The sequence below is a fragment of the Benincasa hispida genome, chromosome 9 (genome assembly GCF_009727055.1).
Source record: "Benincasa hispida cultivar B227 chromosome 9, ASM972705v1, whole genome shotgun sequence".
In the NCBI taxonomy this organism is placed as follows: domain Eukaryota; kingdom Viridiplantae; phylum Streptophyta; class Magnoliopsida; order Cucurbitales; family Cucurbitaceae; genus Benincasa; species Benincasa hispida.
The window spans coordinates 11,325,135-11,349,349 of record NC_052357.1 but is presented as its reverse complement, the minus strand read 5'-3'; the positions used below and the strand labels follow the sequence as shown (position 1 = coordinate 11,349,349).

The 24,215-nt window shown below is 35.8% G+C and overlaps 1 protein-coding gene across 1 annotated transcript; it reads left to right on the top strand.

Moving 5' to 3' along the window:
• Window positions 1-1,362: 1,362 nt before the first annotated feature.
• Window positions 1,363-5,202, top strand: LOC120087144 (26S proteasome regulatory subunit 7). The gene is made up of 10 exons (XM_039044046.1): window positions 1,363-1,449; window positions 2,060-2,141; window positions 2,253-2,344; window positions 2,431-2,508; window positions 2,730-2,791; window positions 3,188-3,332; window positions 3,458-3,676; window positions 3,786-3,967; window positions 4,165-4,340; window positions 4,769-5,202. The coding sequence occupies exons 1-10, from the start codon at window positions 1,363-1,365 to the stop codon at window positions 4,924-4,926; spliced, it is 1,281 nt and encodes a 426-aa protein (XP_038899974.1). The 3' UTR covers window positions 4,927-5,202.
• Window positions 5,203-24,215: the final 19,013 nt, after the last annotated feature.

Genomic DNA, 24,215 nt, shown 5'->3' with positions numbered 1-24,215 from the left:
GAACGGGATTGCCCGCTTGTTCAAGATTATCAGAATTTTTCTTCATAACTCGTAAATATTCCTCCATTTTTAAATTTCCCTTTCGAGTAGATTGATAGTCTTCTTCGGCACGTGATTGGACACCAAAAAGCTTGTCGATGCTATCTCACAACGCTCTAACACTCTCACATCCCATGACTTGCACAATAATTTCAGGGGTCATGGAATTGTATAGCCATCCAAGTAGCAGCTGGTCGACTGCCATCTAGGCTTCAAACTGAGGGTTGATTTTAGTAACTAAGGTTGAACTTGAACCTCCTGCACTTCCACTTGAGCATCCATCGGACGTGGAGAGTCCAACAGCAGTTTCGCTGAACAAGGCAACCTTTGATACATTCGCATCTCCACCTGCTGGTTGAAGATACATTGGTGGACATTGTTTTTGGCCAGTGAGATGACCTTCAAGACGATAACTCCTTAGAATCGGTAGAGCCAGATTCTTCCACAACAAGAAATTGTTCCTAGCGAGCTTGATAGAGGTGATTTGGTTAAGGAGTTGATTTAGGGGTGGGCTGCTGAAGGTAGTGTTTGACGGGTTAAAGGAGAGGCTTGTATTGAGATTGGCGTTGGCCATAATGTGGCTCTGATACCAAGTCAAGCTTGAGTAGAAAAGGTTGAAAAGAAAAAGAAGAAGAAAACAAAGAGCATAGACAGAGTGAATGCAACAAAAACCAGACCTTAGGTCGACGACTCTATTCTTTATCCAATAGTCAATCGAAAATATTTTCCTTATACAACAGCCCTACATTTACCTACACCTTTTAATATACAAATGCTAGGACAAAGAGGGCAAAATAATAAATTAAACATAGTACACATGGCACATGCCTATAGGTGAATTAGACTAATTACATAACAGAAAATGGTTGGCCAAATCAGCTGCTGACTGTTCTCCCAGGTAGGCTGATTTTGTCATCTGTTTTTTTGAGGTGTGCTCTGCTGTCTTTATCCTCAATAATGCGGAGTTGAGAGATGCCAATTAGTTTTTTTTTTTTTTTGTCTTTTTGTCTTCAAATGTTCTTATTCGAGTTATGCCATATTTTAATCTTTTTGTAGTATGCTAGTTTTGCTATTATTTTGATCTAGATTTAATAAATTAAAAAGGGAAAAAAAAAAAGAAAAAAGAAAAAAAGAAAGAAACGACGGTGTCCAATTGGGCCGGCCCAATCCAGAGGCCAAGAACCCACCCATTATAAAGAGGTCTAAGAGAGGCAATGGTACATTTCGAGCTTCTGCCTTTCTTCATTGGTTGTCTTCGTCCGCAAGAAAATCACAAAGTTGCAGAATTCTACTTCGGAGTTCCAAGTCTAAAGTTTCACTCTGATGGCGCCGGACCCCGAGGATGAGATCAAGGACGAGAAGAATCCTCGCCCTCTCGATGAGGACGATATTGCTCTTCTCAAGACTTATGTATGTTCATCTATCAGAGCCCTTTTCTACTTTATAAACCCTAAATTCGTGCTCTATTTTACTGTCTGTTTCCTGATTTGTGCATCATTTTTATGTTCTCATCTCCTCATCGGATTAGATCCAGCTACTTTAGTATAATCTCGTTGCGTATGATGTGGGTTCTTAGCTAATTAAGTGCTTTAAACGAACCATGCGATTAGTTTTGATGATTTGTCAACCCGGTTTCTACTGTTGGCGTTCCTTCACCTGGGGGAATTTTAAATTTTAAGTAAATTCATGTTTAGGAGAGGATTTCCTCATTTCGTTTGGTCCTTTGGTTGAAATGTCTGGATAATGTGGGAATTCATGGGGGGCTGCCATCTGCAGGGAATGTGATAGTTTATGCACTACTGAGCAAGCTAAAACGTTCGGGGCAGCTTGTCCATATAGTTAGGGTTCTCTGAATCTCGATTCTCTTTCTATTCAAGAAACTATGTGCAGTGGGTCTCGCGACGAGGCGCATTTTTTAGAGAGTGGATGTCATATTCTTATTTTTTCAGTTTTTTTGGCCTATCTTAGAGCGTAGTTTTGTTGTATCCTCGGTTTTGCTTACCGTCATCCTCTTTTGCAGGGGTTGGGACCTTACTCAACCTATATCAAGAAGGTAGAGAAAGAAATCAAGGATATGGCAAAGAAGGTCAATGATTTATGTGGTATGAGTCGCTTCACGTTCTATATTAGAAACCAGCATGTATATGTTGCTTTATATACATGAATAATCAGTTTATCGGTGAAATTAAATATCTATATGGATGGCATCACAGGTATTAAGGAGTCTGACACCGGTTTAGCAGCTCCAAGCCAGTGGGATCTTGTATCTGATAAGCAAATGATGCAGGAAGAGCAGCCTCTTCAGGTCTGATTTCAATGAGGTTTGGATTACTTTTTTTTTTTTTTTTTGGAGGTATTTACTCTGATGCAGCAAAATGTGTTGTCAATCAGGTGGCGAGATGCACAAAGATCATCAATCCAAATTCTGAAGATGCCAAATATGTTATTAATGTTAAGCAAATTGCCAAGGTTTGTTATCAGCTTTGTGTATATGATGATGCACTCTTAAGTCAGTCAGGCATTGGTTCTAAGAGTGGTGGTTGGGGAGGAAAGGGAAAAAGAGGGACTTACTTATTTATGGTTGAACTTCATGATTTTCAATTGTACTTTAGACTTTAAGAGTGTATTATCTATAATTATTCATCAAATCTGCAGTGGTTCTCTAACTTCTTTTATACTTCATTATGTAGTTTGTTGTTGGACTCGGTGACAAAGTTTCGCCAACAGACATAGAAGAAGGCATGCGTGTAGGGTAGGTTTTGGATGTTCTCTACTTATTGTTCTCCTTGTTTTGTGTATTGGTTTAATCTGACGGTGTTCAGTTCTTTACCATCCTGTCCATTGTCTTATACTTAAACTTCAACTATCCATTGTCAAAAGTTTAGGATGATATCTAACTCATGACAGTAGCTTATTTTATCATATATGCATGGTTATGATGTGCCACATTTATGTTGCTTGATTTAGGAATGATCATCATCATTCCTCACTGTTATAAGTCACTCGATACCGTTTAGGGATGGTACAATATGTGATGCATCTGCTTCTTTCAAATATTTTTTTCCTGCTTTTGGTGGCCTTTTCTCATTTTTCTACATGCAAATATGGTGTTAGCCTATAACCGTTGACATTTATTCTGCCCTTACAGTGTTGATAGAAATAAATATCAGATTCAAATTCCTTTGCCTCCCAAAATTGATCCAAGTGTGACCATGATGACGGTAGAAGAAAAACCTGACGTGACCTACAACGATGTTGGTGGATGTAAGGAGCAGATAGAGAAAATGCGAGAGGTGTGCATAAATTTTTGCTTTTGCAATTTTGCATTTGTCTTTAACCAGATTTTCATGATTTTAATAATTCTTAGAAATTTAAGTTTTTTACTTTTGTGTTTTGTATTTGAAAATGTTACATGTAGGTTGTTGAGTTGCCTATGCTTCATCCTGAGAAATTTGTAAAGCTTGGAATTGATCCTCCAAAAGGAGTTCTTTGCTATGGTCCCCCTGGAACAGGCAAAACACTTCTAGCACGTGCTGTAGCTAACAGAACAGATGCCTGTTTCATTCGTGTTATTGGAAGTGAACTTGTTCAAAAATACGTTGGTGAGGGGGCTCGGATGGTCAGAGAACTATTTCAGGTTGGCTGTTATTTTATATTCAGTAGTTCTTTTTAGATCTTGTAATAAATAAATAGTGTTCATACTTTTGAGTTTTGCATTATTACTTACATGTTTTTGTGCACTCTAGATGGCACGCTCCAAAAAGGCTTGCATAGTGTTTTTCGATGAAGTTGATGCCATAGGAGGTGCTCGTTTTGATGATGGTGTTGGTGGTGACAATGAGGTCCAACGTACTATGCTTGAAATTGTGAATCAACTAGATGGCTTTGATGCACGTGGTAACATCAAAGTTCTGATGGCAACAAATAGGTTAGTCATTTTATTCGTGGCGCTGGTCATTTGACAGTAATGTCTTAAAACTCGCTACAGGGGTTGTCTGTATTTGTCATCTGCTTGTCAATATGGTTCTTAGTTGCAAAATAAATGGGGAAATGCAGGTCCTAGTTTTAAAATTAATGACATGCTCGTGAAACTAACAATAGCTAATTTTCTTCTCTCACTTTCAGGCCTGATACACTCGATCCAGCTCTGTTACGACCTGGAAGGCTTGATCGCAAGGTTGAGTTTGGACTTCCTGATTTGGAGAGCAGGACACAGATTTTTAAAATCCATACAAGGACCATGAATTGTGAGAGGGACATCCGGTTTGAACTCTTGGCTAGGCTTTGCCCGAATTCTACAGGTTAAGACTTGAGACTTGCAGCCTTACCTTTTTTCATGTTGTGTTTTTAATGGAATCTTAAGGAACATTTCGGATAAAAGAGGGTGTCTGTAGTACTAGAAATCATATGTGAACCTTCAATTATCATCATTTCATTGTAGGGCACATAGAAGCTAAGTAACTGTATCTACGTGAATTTTCAAACCTTGTAATTTAAGGGCCAAACAAGTAGGAATACTTTTAAATGTTAATCCTACCCTTCTCATTTCTTGGTTTCACCGAATGCCTGTGTTTCTTGATCCCGTCTCCTTTAAAGGTCACCGAATTCTGAACTTAGGTCTACATATCCTTACCTCAACTTTTTTTTATACATTTCCATCTTACTCACGTAGTCTCCGGGATTGTATTAAACATATTTATTTTTCTAAATACGATCTCTTTTCTTTTAGGGGCCGATATTAGGAGTGTCTGCACGGAAGCTGGAATGTATGCCATCCGAGCTCGAAGGAAGACCGTGACAGAGAAGGACTTCCTTGATGCAGTGAACAAGGTGATCAAGGGATATCAAAAGTTCAGTGCAACCCCCAAGTATATGGTCTACAATTGAGGCTGGAGTTTCCCCCTCATTCCTTTTAGAAAAAGAAAACATGGGGAGGTGTACCAAGTGGTCATTCATTTATCTTCTGTACAACTGATTAAACTGCAGGGCCTATTTTCTTCCCCATAATGTTGCAGAACCCCCTTGTTCCTTTGTTTGCATAATTGTGATTTTTGGTATAACCTTTTGTTTTTATTTGGGCACCACTTTGCTTGATCTATCACCGATTTATTGGGCTAAACCAGAGTAACAGGGTTTTGTTGTTGAAGACCTCCGTTTGTCTAATCATGCTCAGTGAGAATAGTCACAATGTTTCAAAGGTGGTTGATTTTTAGGCAATTGTTACACATCCTTACCCATCCAAATTCCAGAAATTCTTGGGAATCAAATTTTCACGGTGCGCTTTTGCCTTCCGTAAGACATACACGTCGAGGATATGAATTTATTCCTTTCCTCCTATAGAAAGATTCTTTCGTGAACTAGATTTAAAACAAGGTTAAAAGTTGCTTTTGTCTCAACTTTTTCAATAATAATTTAGGCTTTTGGTGATCATTTTGTTTTTTGTTTTTGTTTTTTTAAAATTAAACCTATGAATACTAACTATCACTTTCAAATTTTTTATTTTGTTATTTATTAATCACCAATGGTTTAAAAAATAAGTCAAATTTTGAGAACTAAAAAAAGTATTTCTTCTTTTGTTATCTACTAATTATCAATAGTTTAAAAAACTAAGCTAAAATTTGAAAAAATTTCACAAAATGATCCAAAAACCAAAATTTTTTTTACCAATGATCTAAAAATTTTTCTACCACCGATCTTTGTCCATGTGAAATTCTAAAATTACCCCCAATTTTAGAGAGCCTAGCCTTCCATCTTCTTCCTTCAACCATTTCTCAAGCATTCAATATGTATTCAATGCAACATCAACATTCATCGAAACATTTATTCCCAACACTCTTAGTATTTACTTTCTGTCAAACTCCCCACAAAAATCTCCCATTGTTCTATCAGAGTGTTATCTCAGAATTTCTGTCCAACATCTTCGTCGATTGCTTTCATCGATTCAAAAAGGGAGAGAATCTAAGTGATATTCAATATTTTTTGTCCCAAATCGCTTTCATAGTAAGTGTTGTTTAACATCAAATGAACGATCATATAGTAGATACACAATCGTCCATTACAATATAAATGATCGTTCATGAATGACTAGACGGGCAGACTTATCGTTCATGAATTACAATATAAACGATCGCTGTCACAATCATTCATTACAATATATACACAATTGTTTATCGTGCTAGAGAATATCGATTGGTGTTCGCACAAGGGTCGCCAGAAGGATCATATGCAATTGTTAAGGCATATGGCAAGACACTTAAGCTTGCAAATCCAGGTACGATCTTTGAGGTTGAAGTAGAGGATGAACAATACTTACGTCTTCATGGAACTTGACCCGTGTATTAGGGATTTTTTGAACTGTATCCACTCAGTAAATGTTGTTGATGGGACCCATTTGCACGAGGAATACAAAGGTGTGTTGTTAATAGCAACATGTATTTTAGGCAATAATAACATATATCCTATCGCCTTTAGCGTTTAGATGGCGAGAACGATGCATCATGGCCTTGGTTCATGACTCATTTGAAGGCTTCAATAGGAGACATTCCGAATTTAGTGATTATATCAGATCATCACATTTCAATTGCAAAAGTTGTCTCAAGTATATTGCCTGATGCATTATGCCTTATGTATATATCATATTCAAAACAATTTGATTGATAAATTTAAGAATAAGGATATAATCTCACAATTCTACCTAGTGGCGAAAGCTTATAGAATGTCTAAGTTTCAAATGTATTGGGCTAAGCTCCATAAATATCCTGATGTGACGATATATCTTGAAGATGTTGGATCAAAATAAGGGTTTATCAAATCCATTACAGGTATGACAAGATGACGACAAATATAGTAGAATGCTTCAATGGAGTGTTGAAAGATGCATGAGAACTACCAATCACGAAGCTATTGGAGCATATCCGTGAGTGCCTATAAGGTTAGTTCATGTCCGACGTACACATGCAATAGCATGCACACACATTGTAACTGATTACGCAATGAGTATTCTTAAGGAATCAGAATTGATGTATAAGACATATCGTGTTTCCGCGGTTAACATGCATATAATTAATGTGGACGATGGATATTTGGGGGGTTGGTTGATCTTCGTTCACGGACATGTACTTGTATGGAGTTTAATTGCATTGAGATCCTATGCTCCCATGCAATATCTGCAACGACCCTGAGAAACATTATTGTCTAAACATTATGTGCAAAATGGTTTACAATTAAATGTGTGCTTGCTGCTTACGTCGAACAAATCTTCCTAGTTGGATATAGACAAGAATAGAGTCAGAGACCAGATTTTGAAGACTTTGAAATTTTATCACCACGAAAGGTAACAAGTGTCGGTCGATGTCAAACCGTTAGGATACCTTCTACTGGAGAGGAGCCATGTCAAATACATAGGTGTACATGATGTGGTCAGGGAGGACATAACAAGAAAATGTGTAAACAAACATTAATAACACTTGGCATTGGCCCATCTAGACTAAACGATATGTACTTTGTATGCCAAACATATAGTTATAAATGGCCAATCGTTTAGTTATTCTTGGATTATCATTTAATTATTTATATACAGTCACTTAGTTATTTATGGGTGATTGCTTAGTCCTTTGTGGGTGATCGCTTAGTTATTATGTGCAATCGTTTACTTTGATCTATGCGTTATCTTAGTTATTTCTATGCAATCACTTTATTATTTGTATGCGATCACTTTTTTATTTGTATGCGTTATTGTAGTTATTATGTGTGATCGTTTACTCAAATATGGGTGATCGTTTAGTTAGTTTTGGGCGATTACTTAGTTAAATGTATAGTGCAATTTGAATTCTACTACCATAAATATTTATTTTCCCACAACCGGGCAACATATTGTTTCCTATACAATGCCATATTAGTCTGTGCTAAGCTAGCCTTATCAACAACAGTTGCATAGTATTCTATAAATTTAGCACAAAAAATACCACAGTCTAAAGACCTGCCCTCTTGGAGGGTCAACTTCGATCTCTTCACTTCCCATTGCCCGTACTTGAACCTCCTATGTTAAATGTTAAATTGGATAGAAATCAACGAAGATATTGCTCTAGCTACGAGCTAAAGATAACCATTAACTACATCGATATTGATGTAGTTAGGCATGGAGTCAAATACAAAGATTGTGCACCTTTCCAAATCAATGGCAAGCATAAGCCAGTGTTGTTTGATGTTGATTGGCCCAAATACGAGTCAACATTCATCCATGCTGGCTTGTATTCTTCATATTGTCCAAGCACGTAGTCAATGAAGAAGTGAGAGTCCGTCCAAAACCTCATGTGTGCTTCACGATCCAACCACCCTGCCACATTGCCATCCTTCATTTCAAGACATTCTGACCGAATCTTAGAAGCAATTCCGTCTGGGTTTATCAAAGTACCCTGGGAAAGGCAAGATGTAAATATACGGTTGAGTGAAGAGTAGTTTCAACAAATATGTGAAATTTTCTTATCGTGAATCGGTACTTACACAGGTCAAGTTTTGAGTGCAACTTCTAATGCACGTGCATGAATAGAAGATCCATAGTCTTGTCCAACAAAGAAAAATATAATTATAAATACTGTAAATTCTAAATGATCATGTAGAATTATCTTGAAGATCGTGTATAGAAATATTCACGTCTCCAAGCACACGTGTTCTACTCAAGTGTTTTGAAGAAATCCTTGGTCGTAAAGGTATATACTACTATCCACTCCTCATTTTTTGTTTTAGCATGACTTTTCCATTTTTTGTTTGCATTCCATAGAACATCTGGGATTGGGAAGCATGAGTCATAGGAACTAATGATCCTTATAGGCAAGTTAGGTACAGGGGCCAAGGGGTTGGGATTGATAACACTAGTAGTCGGTTTCAATCCCACTACAGGTGATTGAGTTTTATGAGATTGGGGTTGAGAAGATTTTAAAGGTGAATGAGGTGGAAGAAGAATATCTAAACGATTGTTTAATAATCCTAAACGATCGTCTATATTTTCTAAACAATCATTTAAGACTATGTAAACGATCGTTACCATTTGAGAATATCTAAACGACTATACAGAAATACATACCTCATTCAGAAGATGGACTATCATCTTTATTTCGTTCAGTTGTTGGCCCATCAGATGATGTTGGATAGTAAATGTATCCCCCATCTGGCAGACCATGGTAGTCAAGTTTGCCAAATCTTTGCGAACTTCTTTAATTTCCTCCCTAAGGACCTTGTAGGATTTGGAATGACGATGTCTTGAGGACTTCTGCTGCCTCTTGCCCTTCAAAGCTCTATATGTTGCACATTTACAGGTTGATCTACATGGGATTCATGCTCTTCATGCCCCTAGAGAACTAGTGAGTATCGGTGGAGTGTTCAACCCCTTCGATCCTTCTTTCTCCAACAACATGAACCACATTAAGTCCTTCAATAGGTTCTCCTTGTACCTCATCTCCTCTATGCTAGGTACAAGTCTCGACAGAACAATAGTCTGTACATAAACAATTGAGCAAGTTAAAATGCATGAAACTATAAACAAATGAGCAAGTCAGAAGCAACCAGTTACTTTTTTTGGCTGGAAACGTTATTTCTCAATGATTGGTAAGATGGAACACGAGAATAAGTCCATCTAAGAATTCTAGGAATTACAACCTTACTGACTTTGGTAGCTATGAACTTACTTGATGTGGATAAAATTTCATAAGTCCAAACCTACGATATGGGAACCTTGTTACACGTACATAACACACAGGTTCAATGTATATTAAAGTGAATCAGAAACAAAAGTACATACCTGGAATGCAAGTGTGAATCCCTTTATATAGTAATATAAGACACGTTGATCATTTTCTGCTTTCTTTGAATCATATGCCTCCTTCTTCCTCCGCATGATAGTCTTCATGCTATTCAATGTACGTTTATAAAAGAGAGAAGACCAGTTGTCATGTACAAAGACTTCAAGGTCATCGACAATCCCAAATATATCCACATCGAATTGGATTTTCTTGTCTTTTCTAATCATTATCGTTTCGATGAATAGTGCCAATGAAACCTTGACAACATCTTCATCATTAGTAAAATTGAACTTCTCGAATGCAGTCTCCACATCCTTGCAATAATTATCCTTTTCATTTGGGTCCTTCAATCCAAGAATGAGTTTTCGCAACCTTTCACTCCTTGTTTCTCCTTATACTATTTCCCTGGTCAGCCACAACCTAGTTATCAGGTTAAAATCGTCTTGGGAGAATGTTATCTTCTTCCCTAGAATGTTGAATGATATAACGTCTGGGTTCGCATCTGCTACCTCCCTTAACAGAAAGTGGTGCAAAAGTTGTCCATTAAAAACAAGATCTATATCCAATAGTGGATCAAAGGCAGTTTTCCTATACAATCTCATTTGTTCTTCTGTCAATCTATTCTTAATCACAGAGGTAGTTTTGTGGACTTGGCAAGAGACTGTAGTAGGAAAATATTTCTTAGCAAAGACGTCCATCTTACCAATCTGACAAGCGTGTACATTACAACAATTAGTAAACAATCGCATAACAAAAATTAAACGATCGCATAATAGATATCTCAATTATCGCGTAACAGATATCTAAACAATCACGTAACAATTAGCTAAACGATCGCATAACAGATAGCTAAACGATCACACGATATAAACCTAAATAATCACACAATAAATATCTAAACGATTAGCTAAACGATCGCATAACAGATAGTTAAACAATCACACAATAAATATCTAAACGATCACTTAATAGTTAACTAGACGATCGTATAACAGATAACTAAACGATCACACGATATAAACATAAATGATCACACAATGAATATCTAAACGATAACATAAAAGATTGCTAAATGATCGCACGATATAAACCTAAACGATCACACAACAAATATCTAAATGATTGCTTAGTATGTTATATCTGATCGCTTAGTAATCTCTATTCGATCGCTTAATAATCTCTATTTGATTGCTTGGTAATCTTTATTTGATTGCTTAGTAATCTCTATCCAATAGCTTAGTAATATCTAGACGTGTGCTAAATATTCTCTAAACACTTGCTTAGTATTCTCTATCCGATCGCTTAGTATTCTCTCAACAATCGATTACAAACGAATACGCGATTAAACCCTAAAAGATAGTCAAACCTCGAATATTAACATGCATTCTTCAAGGAGAATAGTCTCATATCTTTCAGATCACGACGACAGTGACAAGTGTGCAGAGACGATTGACGAGACACCTACGATGAGTGCTCAGTTGAAGTTCGAAGAGAAAACAGGAGTAAATTCGAGAGAAAATTCTTTGAAGAGAAATGGTTTGACAAGGAAATGAAGGAAATGTTCTATTGTTGTAAAGTATATATAGAGACATGCGGATACCAAACGGTCAGAAGGATTTTTAAAATTGGGAGAAAAAGGTCCGTGGTAGAAATTTTTTTAGGAAAAGGTCATTCGTAGAAAAGTTATTTGTTTTTAGGTCATTTTGTGAACTTTTTCCAATTTTAAGAACTAAAAAAAATAGCTTTTAAAAAGTCGTAGATGATATAAGCTTAATTTTCATAAACAAAAACAAAACAAAATGGTTACCAAATCTTTAGATTTTTAGTTGGCATTGATTTAGTCCTACTTATAAATTTACAACAATTTAATCCATGAATTTTGATAAGTAGTAATTTAGTTTCTATATTTTATAATTTGTAACAACTCAGTTTCTATTGAGACATTCATACTTTATCATTTTCTATTCAAATCAATAAATTAGTTGGAGATCAATTTTTTTTTTTTTAACTATAAACAAAAAGAACTATTACATAACTTTGACACTTAATTTTGTTAAGATTTTTACGAGATATTAAATTGTTATAAATTTTAAAGTATAGAAGTTAAATCGTTACAAATTAAAAGCACAAGACAAAATCATCATCAAATATCGTTTTAGGATTAAATTATTAATTTCATAAAAAAAATTTAGAAATCAAATGTGTTCTTTAACCAAAAAAAAAAGGGTCTTTCAATATAAGACGTACGTCTAATGTCACTGAATGTTGGATGTTTTTTTTATTAAAAAAAATTGATTTGGATGACCTAAGATTTTGCACCTATTAGGTCGATAAGCACTGAATTTTATGTTTAATAGATTGACTTGTTGAATAGGATAGTCCCATCAGTTCGTGAATTTTTTAAAAACATCAAATATATAGTCCCGAGAACAAATTTGAAAATGTAGACCCTATTAGATGTTGGGTATAAATTTATTATTTATACCTAGACGAATCAAGGTTTAAGAACTTGAAGCACACCAGAAAATTCATTTTAAATTGTACGTATTGTCGATCTAACAAATATTATATAGTTTGAGAGATGGACAGCTTGCTCAAAGTGTTCGTTGAAGTAAATAGAGCTAATTTAAAAGCCCTCATTTCTAAACTTGAAAGAAACAAAATAGAAATACAAAGAACCTGAATATCTGTATCATCTAATTGTAAATAACTCTTAAGAGAAAGCGGCTCCTAAGCATTCCATCCAAGTACATGAATTTGGAAAATTCTAGCAACCTCTTATCTAAAGTTTTGCGTCATTCATTAGCATTGATTGCACCTCTAAGAGATGTTTAAAGCAAAATATATAGAGATCTGAACAACATACGGTTCATTTTATACCTCGATCTTTGTTATCACTCTGGTTGAATACAACATATGCTTTGCTTGTCGATCACAGAAGTTGTGATGCATTGCATAAGCATGGAAAATTCTAGGAAAACAGATTTTTGCCCTCTAAATCAGTCATTTTGGCTGAATGTTTGGTATGAATGGGGCCACCTAGCTCAATTATAAGATGCTCCCAATGTGACTTCACTCTAATGAGCTTGTTAATCTCATCATTGAGATCACGCCACCGGTGCTCACCAAGGCCTTCATTTTGGATTTCGGCAAACGTTACGACCAATCTCACGCATGATTTTCTGACGCCATTTGTTAGCTTCTGCAAGGTCACGACACTCAGAGGCAAGGTAGGGTCGACGTTCCTTTAGGTTTGTTGTGGTTTTTACTAGCCTAATACATATTGGCCTTTTATTATATTCAATGGGTTTGTCTTATTTCAACACATTAATTTAGCTTCTTATTGGGCTTGGTATACTCTTTGTAGTCTACAGGGAAAATGTATTGTTATTGTTGTTTTTAGGCCAATCTTCAAGCTGTTTGTGAATGAGCTGGAAGAAGAATATTCCTCCACTAAATCTGTTACAGAAGACTACATGGGATTGGTTGATTGGTTGAGGTATGTCACTTGAATTCGTGCGTAAAGTGATCCCAACTGAAATGTTTCCCCTGATGTAATTAAATGGCAGGTTGAACGAGTATTCAAGGGAGCATCAAGGAAGCGAATAAGCATGTATCAAGTAATCGAGTAAGCTTGTAAACGTGCAAGCTTTCGGTGAGCAGTGAGCAATGAGTAAGTGAGTAAGTGAACGATCAAGCATCGAGTAAGATGCTATCGAGGATCGAGTATGAGTATGCAAACTCTGAAGCACTGGCTATTTAAGTGTTTTCTTCTTGTTGCTGTAATAACGAACTTTATATTTCCTCTTCCAAAAAGAATTCCTCTGTAATTCTGTTATGAGTATCAGTAAAGAAGATTCTACCTTTCACAGTGGATGTAAATCTCACCTTGAGATTGAACCACTATAATTTTTGTGTTGTTTGTTCTTTTTTCTCTTTTTCTTTTATTTGCATTCGAGTACTTCTGCTGCTACATCACTGAGCTAAAACGTTAGTTAGTATAGCTCAGGTCAACAGTTTGGTATTAGAGCTTTTGGTACTCGAACGCCTGGAGAGAAGTTAAAACTAGAGCCCATGGCAACTAAGTTTCAGATTGAGAGATTCGATGGAAAGGGCAATTTCGTTCTGTGGAAGAAGAAGACGAATGCCCTACTTGTTCAATAGAAAGTGGCAAAAGATCTGGATGAGCAGATAAACCTGTCGACAACCATGAAGCCAGAAGAAATTATTGAGATGAAGGAAATAGCCTACAACACTATCATTTTGTATCTTGCAGACAACTTTTGAGACAGGTGAATGATGCAAATACTACAATCGAGGTACAAAAATAACTTGATGCAATTTATTTGACGAAATCACTTACTAGTAAACCGTATATCAAGGAAATGTTCTTTGATTTTAAAATGGATCCCACTAAAGATCTAGAATATAATCTAGATGAGTATAATCGAGTTTTGTTGGATCTTAGCATTATTGGTGAAACTATGTCTGATGAGAATAAGACCATAATATTGTTGAATTCTCTGCCTGATTCTTATAATGAAATTAAAATGGCTATTAAGTATGGCAGGGACAGTCTCTCGATGGATATTGTGTTAAATGCCTTAAGATCAAGAGACTTAGAACTAAGGAAGGCTAACAGAAAAGAACTTGAATCCTTGATGACAAGGAAAAGGTTAGAAAATAAATCCAATAAAAATTCAAACCGTGGTAGATCAAAGTCTCAAGGAAAAATGAAGAAGTGCTTCTATTGCCATAAGGAAGGTCACATTAGGAGGAATTATTTTGAGCTGAAAAATAAAAGGAAAAATGAAAATAGAAAAGAGGATGATACTCAAAATGTCAATGTGAGAGAACTACCAAGAAGCTGAAGTTCTAACTATTTCGGATGGCAAGTTCAAATCATAATGGATTCTTGACTCCGGATGTTCTTTTCAACCAGGATTGGTTTCAACAGTTCAAGGAGATTAATGGGGGAAAGGTTCTTCAAGGAAATCATCAAGAATGAAGTTTGGAACAGTGCTGATGAAGATGTTTGATGGACAGATCAGGAAGCTCACTTCAGTAAGGTATGTCCCTGATTTAAAGAGAAATCTTCTTTCTCTTGGAGTTTTTGACATTACAGGATACTCTTGTAAACTTGAGAATGGTACCTTAAAAGTCATAAAAGGAGCGATGATGAAACTTAGAGGAAAACTTCAATATGGACTATATGTTTTAGAGGGAAATACAATCATTGGTGCCTCATCAGTTGCTTCACAAAAACATCACATTGAAGCAAGAATATGGCATCAAAGGTTGGGGCATATCAGTGAGAATGGTTTAAAACATCTTTTCAAGTAAGGCTTGCTGGGAACAACTTCAGAAATCAGCCTAGTATATGTGAGTATTGCATGTATGGCAAGTCAACCAGAGTTTCATTCAGTAAAGGGTTGCACATATCTAAATCTGTCTTAGAATATGTGCATGCTGATTTATAGGGTCCAGAAAAAACTCCTACCATGGAAGAGGCACGTTTTTTCCTCTCCATTGTTGATGACTATTCAAGAAGGGTTTGGACCTATCTGTTGAAAAGCAAAGCTGAAACCTATAGGAACTTTTTTGAATGAAAGAATCTAGTTGAAAATCAAACAGACAATAAGTTAAAGTCATTGAGGACTAATAATGGCCTGGAATTTTTTAGCAATGAATTCAAGCTCCTGTGAACTTAGAGACACCTTACAGTGAAAGGAACACCTTAGCAAAATGGGCTGGCCAAAAGGATGAATCGTATATTGTTAGAAAAGGTAAGATGTCTCATGTCAAATGCTTACCTACCAAGGAATTTTTGGGGGGAAGCATTGGCAACAACTACTTACCTTGTTATTTAAAGTCCTTCTTTAGTTATAGAGTTTAAAACTCCCATGGAAAAATGGATAGGACATCCACTAGACTTATCTAACTTGAGGATTTTTGGGTGTGTTGCATATGCACATTCCAAAGAGGGAAAGTTAGACAATCGTGATAAGAAGTATCTTTTTCTGGGTTACCCTAAAGGTGTAAAAGGCTATAAACTATGGTGTGTAAAATAAGGATAAGAGAAATGCATCATTAGTAGGGATGTAACTTTTGATGAAACCAAGATGACATTGACCAACAAAGAGAATAAGACCGCACAAGAGCTAGAGGCAGCATCTGAAACTTATATTGAGTTTGAAATACCGAGCCACACTTCAAATGAATCTAAAAATTAGAAAAATGCAGAAGATAACTCTCAGGTGGAGACAATTCAAGCAGAAACTTCTCAAGGAGATGATCTTCAGTCATATACCCTTGCTAGAGACAGACCGAGAAGACAGATTAGGCCACCTTCCAGGTATGCAGATGCTGATATAGTTCACTATGCATTCTGTACTAAGCTGGAAGAGGCTGATAATGAACCACTAACCTTCAAAGAAGCAATAAATTGTAAAGAAAAACTTAAATGGCAGTGAACAATGCAATAAGAGATGGATTCTTTGATCATAACAAAACTTGGGAATTGGTGAACAAACCATTAGATGTAAATGGATATACAAGCTCAAACATGACATTCAAAATAAAGATTGATCAAGGTATAAAGCAAGGCTTGTTGCTAAAGAGTTTAATAAAAAAGAAGGGGTAGGCTACAATGAAATTTTTTCACCTGTAGTGAGACACACCTTCATCAGAATGCTATTATCACTGGTTACTGAGTATAACATGGAATAGGACCAGCTGGATGTCAAAACAACATTCTTACATAAAGACTTGTCTGAAACTATCTATATGTATCAGCCACCTAGATTTATAAAAGTAGGAACCGAAAAGAAGGTATGTCTTCTTAAGAAATCCTTATATGGTTTAAAGCAAGCACCTAGGCAATGGTATCTTAAGTTTGATTCTTTTATGCTGTCATGTGGTTTTAAAAGAAGTATGCTAGATCATTGTATGTACTTTAGACATGAAATAGGAAGACATTATGTTTTTTTATTGTTATATGTTGATGATATGCTAGTAGCAAGCATAGCTAGACAAGAGGTGAATAAGCTGAAAAATGACTTGAAAGAGGCTTTGACATGAAAGATCTTGGACCTACAAAGAAAATACTAGGGATAACAATTGATAGAGATAGAGATGTTGGTACTATAAGACTTTCTCAAGAAGCATACTACCATAAGATGCTAACAAGATTTAGAATGAAAGTCTAAATCAGTTACAACACCTCTTGCATCTCATTTTAAGTCATCATTTGAGCATGCCCCCAAATCTGATGATGAAAGAGATCAAATGCAAGTTGTACCATCTGGAAATACTGTAGAAGTCTCATGTATCTTATGGTCTGTACCAGACCAAACTCATTATTTAAGTGTTGTTAGTAGATATATGGCTGATCCAGGGAGTTATCATTGGCAAGCAGTCAAGTGGATTCTGAGATATGTAAGGAACCATTTCATATGGGTTGTTATATACTAAACACTTAAGTAATCAAGAGGTTCTCACAGGTTTTGTGGATATAGATTATACAACTGATAAAGACAAGAGAAGATCATTGTCTGGTTTAGTTTTCAAGTTCTTTGGAAACACAATGAGCTAGAAATCATCCTTACAATCAGTAGTTGCCTTATCAACTACAGAAGTTGAATACTGATGGAAAAATCAACATGCGCAGCGGAAATAAGAATCGAGTTTACTTTAATTGCCCAAAATAAACATGTAACCCTAAAAGAATTAATTAGGGTTATTTTGAAATAATACCTTTGAAGCTCCCGAAACTTGTCTATCTCCACCCGGACATGAACGGACCACCACTAGAGCTGACCTACTAATCTCTGGACTTAGAACCGGGTTGTGGGACCTAATGGAAGAAGAACCCGAGAGAGAGAAAAAGAGATGGAAAAAGTATAGTGAAATTGGGTTGGGTTTGATTTTTTTTCAGCCCAATTTTAAAAACTAATTTTTCAAAATCTCTAAAAGTCTTTAATCCAAAAACACAAGCCCATATTTATAGAAAAATACCATGCAAAATTGCATGAAAAAACTTCACATAAACCAACACCTAGAATCTACTATCTAAGTGGGCTTATTGTCTCTAATAAGCCAACACCTAGCCCACTATTTTGTTAGTGGAATTATCCAACAAAAGTTTGGATTTTCCCACTAAATTTAGTCAAAGGGCAAAATAGTCATTTAGTAAAAGTCAAATTTTGACCAAAAAGTCAACATTTTGAATTTTTATGATTTTTTCCGTGTTGACTAATTTTGACCTCCCGAGCATGAATCCGCATTCATTTTCTCGAAATTCAAATCATATTTGAATATAAGGTCGGTCAAAGTTTGATTTTTCAAAGTCAAAAGTCAACTCTTTGACTTTTTACATCTTTGACCATTTCTATTATTTCCGAGCTTCCGAATATGAACGTATTCATATTCTTGATATTTAAATCACATTTAAATATTAAAGCTGTATCTCTAAATTGAAAAAACGACCACTATATCACATATGCTTGTCGGTTTCTCTCTCTTCACCTAATTTGAATAATTCGAATTATTCTATCATTCTGTTCTAAGTTTATTCCATATGAGCTAGTAGGAGAACCTAATGAACCTATAGATCATGGGCTCCAACGATCTGAGATTAGCTGGCTAAACTCTTTAGACGGAGCTAATCAACATTCGTTAACTAACGGGTCATTCTACTATAGTCCCGTAGTTGCACTCCCCTCACTATAGATATATTTGTGTCCATTTGATATAACCATGATTAGTAAGCTAATCCTTCACAAGTTGTTCGTAATCTCGGCTGGGTCATAAAAACCGTTTTACCTCTGAGACTATATCTTATTCCTTAAGTTCCACTGATCCTCTAATGAACAATTGGTTTAAGGTCCAACCTCTAAATCGAACCCCTCTCGGGCCAATGAGAGGGTGGGGCCCCTTGTTCAAGACCTGAATTCAGTACTAAAGGGAACAACCTATCTACTATCCCTATAACGGGTAGGAGTGAATTCTATCTTGCACCCTATGTTCTCAACTATCCATCTTATCTTACCCCTGAAATGGGAAGCTTATTGGGTCAGTGATAATGAGCTGCCCTCACCTATGCAGATCTAAGGATAATTCCAAGTGAACAGGAGTTCATAGTTAGCTCAGGATTAAGATTAAGTTACCTAGGTCATCAATTAACGAAATAGTCAGTTTTATATATTAAAAGACATTTAGAATGTAAAAATGACTATTTCATGGTTCAGTCTTATGTAAACTCTTTACATAGGATGCCCTCATTTTCATGTCTCCACATGAACAGTTTAGGATCACATCATTTGTACTAACTATAAAATGGGCCGCATCCATAGTGTCCCCAGAATAAGGCGCCCAACCTTATTCATATACTATAGACCATTTTGGCTATATATATTTGAACTTGATTCACATTTATGTCACTACATAAAGTTCAAACTTAAACTTAATAGCATTGAAACCTTAGTTTATTGGATTCATGAATATAGAATTTAAATTTACTAAAGATTTTCAATAACTGCTTTATTGAACAAGAATATGATATTACAAACTACGAGTTTTAGGACATAAAATCCAACAAATCCATGGCTCTAACTGAAGCATTTAAAGAAGCTATCTGGCTTAATGAGTTAGCTGAAGAATTTCATATTTGTTTGAAGGATGATTTGGTGATTTTTTATAATAGTCAGAGTGCAATTTTTTGTCAAAGAATCAAACCTACCATGAAAGAACCAAGCATACAGATGTTAGATTCCATTTCATAAGAGATGTAATTGCAGAAGGGAGAGTAAGGATTGAGAAAATTTCATCCTCTGAAAATGCAGCTGATGCCTTGACAAAGACTCTACCTACACATCAACTTGAGAGTTGTTTAAAAGCTCTCACAGTTGGTTCTTTGTGAACTATGTTATTAAGAAAGGTCTTATATTTTTCTTACTAATGTATTATGTAGAAAGGTGGAGAATTGTTATGGTTTTTACTAACCTAATACATTTTGGTCCTTTATTATATTTAGTGGGCTTGTCTCATTTGTTAGGGTTTGTGCCTTAAAGTCTCATGTCCTGTAGTTTGTAAACAACTTTGTAAAAACGCTTGTGATACATAATATATATGATATTTACTTCACTTCTTGACTTTGCACATTTAGATTTTTTTATTTTACCACAAACCAATAAATATCTCTAGTTGTCTTTATGTAACTTAAGCATATATGTAGTGACATACAAGTAGATCATGTCTTAAGTGACAATCAAAATGGATATAGGAGGGAATCCTTATCCTGGTAACACTACGGACGCGGCCAGCTTTGTGGAATAGTTACAAGTGTTGTGACTTGTTACAAATGATCTGATCCTGATCATTCGTGTAAGGGATATGCGAGCGGGGGTATCCTATATGAAGAGTTTGTATAAGACCTGACCTCGAAGTGTTAACGTCTCGTTATATAACTCCGTTCATGACTGAGACTTCACTTCACTAGAATGACCATAGGTAACACGACCTCAATCTTGAGTGAGTTGGGAACTCCTGCCATTGAGGGTTGTCCTTTGATTTGCATGGGTGTGAGTGGTCAGAGCACCGACTCAAATCTACCACTTTGAGGATTCGTCTGATTTGGGAGTTGGGAACTCAGCTTCACAAGATAGAATCACTTCTCCCCGAAGCAAGGGTAAGTAGATAGATTGCTCTCTTAAGGGCGAATCCAGGGACTTGAACGATGTGGCGCCATACACCTTCTCATGTCACGAGAGGTGTTCACATATAGTAGGACTATGATTAGAGAGATCAGTGGTACTTAAGAAGTGTGATGTAACTATATGGGCAAAACGGTAATAGTCTAGCTGTACTTACAGCAATTTATTTTTTATTGAAAGGGTCGTCGTACTCATGATTGGTTATATCCGATGGACACATAAATATATCTGTGGTAAGAAGAGTTCAGCTGCTGGTCTTTAGTGGAATGCCTGACAGTTAATGGATGGTGGATCTCGTGGGTAAAGAGTTTAGTCACCTATTCACATATCGTTGGAGCTTCGAGTCACTGATCCATAAGGTCCCCTAGGTAGCCTGGATAAAGTTGAGAACAGTTTTTAGGTCAGTTTGAAATGTTCAAATTGACAAGAGGGAGTTCGATTATATATGATATAATTGAACTGGTTAATTATATATGATATAATTGACTAAATGTATGAGATACAATTGTTTTTTTTTTTTTAAGAAATTAGATATAAATATGATTTATATCAAGTGGAGGATAAATTACTATAGTAGATATATGATATCAAACTATAGGTTAAGAATATAATATGATTATATTCATTTATTAAGTAATTGGTTAATTATGTGATAATTGGTCGGAAACTTCTCCTCAATCATGCTTTGGTGGGAAAATCTTATTCGGTTATTGTAACTAAAGAATAAAATGAAAATTGTTTTCATTTTGCAAAGGGTTCGAAAAATTCGCTCAAGGTATGGAAACGTATTGATCACTTAGCTGAGAGCCTATACGATAGTGCCTTATCGCTTAAACGATCGCACACCCCGCGTCTAAACGATCGCACATATTCTCTAAACGATCGCTCAGCTTTTCTAAACGATCGTTTAGCGTTCTGAGTTTTCTAAATTATCGCTTACCAAATACTAGATGATCGCTCAGTAAAACCTACATGATCGTGTAGCTTTCTCTAAACGATAAGCATTCGCTATACAATAGCCTCTCCCACTTACTTATCATTCTACACGATCATCCCGTTCCTCTTTCCTCTACCAATTCCAACAAAGACCACTTTTTGGATTCTCAATCTGAGAATACCAAGGGCTCTAAGTGGTGGTGTCGTCCCCGCTCTTGCTTGTTCGTTTGCTACCACTCTGTAGACGATCGTGTTGTTGGTAGCCGACTGTTTGCTGGTAGCCGACTATTTAGATAAAGCTATGCGATCGTCTAGCAAAAGCTATGTGATCGTTTAGCTCATCGTTTAACTCGGTCTGTCGCCTACAGACACTACACGATCGTTTACTTTGGGCAAGCGATCGTCTAGCACAAGCTATGCGATCCTGTAGTAAATACTGTATGATCGTTTAGCTCGCAATTGCACGATCGTTCATCTCGCCCTACCCATCGTTTAGTAAATCTGTGTTTACTTGACGACTCTGTGAGATCCTTTTTCACCGAGAGAAATCTCAAAGAACTTTTATGAAAATTTTTCAACAGTTTGTAAATCTTACTAAAATTAGGAAAATCATTTTAATTTTATCTCACGGTTACCATGAATCCAATAACCACCCACTCAATTGGTTATTAAAGAAAAAGAATTAATTATCCAATAATTAATATTATTATAGATATAAATGATAACCAACTTATCATATTATATTTATAACCTATAGTTTTAATATTTCATCTCATGAAACATATAAACTATAGTTCTTTTTCTATTCCATGGTACTTAATGTAAATCTCATTTACATCAATCCTCCACTAGATGTATCTTATACATCATACCGATTATATCATATATAATCAAAATACCTCTTGTCAATTTTAAGATTTCAAATCAACAACCAAAATTGATCCTCAACTGAATCCATTGAGCTACCAAGGGGACCTTACGGACCTGTAAATCGAAGGCTCCAACGGTACGTGAATGACTAACTAAACTCTTTAGCCACAGGATCCACCATCTGTTAACTGCCAGGCACTCCACTAAAGGTCGACAGCTAAACTCTCCTTACCACAGATATATTATGTGTCCATCTTAACCAATCAGCAATGCGACAACCTTTCACAGATCGCTCGTAAGTACAGCTAGGCCAATAACTGTTATGCCCCTGTAGTTACATCTGTCTCCTTAAGTACCACTGATCCCTTTAATAAACATAAGTCATAGTCCTACTATGACTGAGTCTTATCTTCCAAATAGAAGTTATGGCCATTATGTTCAAGCCCCGGAATCAACCCTTAAGTGAGCAAACTCTTTACTTATCTCTACTTCGGGAAAGGAGTGAATTTCATCTTGTGGATTGAGTTCCCAGCTCCTAGATCAGACAAGTCCTAAAAAAGGTAGGCATGTTGANATCTCTACTTCGGGAAAGGAGTGAATTTCATCTTGTGGATTGAGTTCCCAGCTCCTAGATCAGACAAGTCCTAAAAAAGGTAGGCATGTTGAGTTGGCAATCTGGCTACTCTTACCCATACTAATCAAAGGGTCATCTTCAAAGGCGGGAGTTCCCAAAACACTCAGGATTGAAGTCGTGTCACCTATGGTCGTTTAAGTGAGATTCAAGTCTCTAGTATCAACGATGTTATATACAGAGTCTAGTCATCTCGTGGTCCATGTCTTATACAAACTCTTTGTATAGGACACCCCCGCTCGCACGTCTTCACATGAATGGTCATGATCTACTATCTGTAGTAGTTTACAACACTTGCAAACCTTTACATAGTGGGTCGTACCCATAGTGTCACCAGGATCAGGTATCCTACCTTAATCCTTATACTACAAACCTATTTAGGTTATCACTTAAGGCATGATCTACTTGTATATCACATAGACATGTTTAAGTTCACATAAGATAACCAAGAAACTTTGTTTATTGGATATGAGTAAATGCTAGAATTAAATAACACTTATTTTATTCATTAAACAATATGTATCTTTTACAAGACAACTAGACTCTGGGAGAATTAGGACATCAATCCCAACACAACTTTTGTCTTTGTTGATTAAACAATTTTGATTGAAGTCCCACTAAACTCTTTAATAGACTTCCATCAAATTTGCATGCATGTAACAAATCTATCTAATTCACTTATCCAAGTAAGTTCCCAAGTAAGGGTGCGACGTTTTTATCGACTTAAGTACCCTAGTCTAGTTAGAACCCGCCTTAGTCAGAAGGTCCCTTATAGATACATTTGTCACATATTTAATCTTTTATTAGGAATCAATTTAATCCTATTAAATCGATTAAAAGATTGAACTTAGATTTCTAATCTCATTAGAAATGTGATCTTAGGTCTATATCAATCATATTTTAAAACAATTTAAAAAAAATGATTATAGCCTAAGGTTTGCATGCAACTCTTTGTTATTGATTTTAATTCTAATTTCATTCAGTTATAAAAATTATAAATAAATGAAACAATTAAAACCAATCATTACATGCTGGACATACTTTAATTAATTATAACATTTATAAATTAACCTAAGGTAATGTCATGCTTCATGCAATGTTCATTCATTACTAATATACAACATTTATATAACTAAGTAATGAATCATGCTATAGCATACATTCTATATATCCATTCAACCATATATTATAATACTTATAATATAAATGATGCAAGGATATGCTATAATG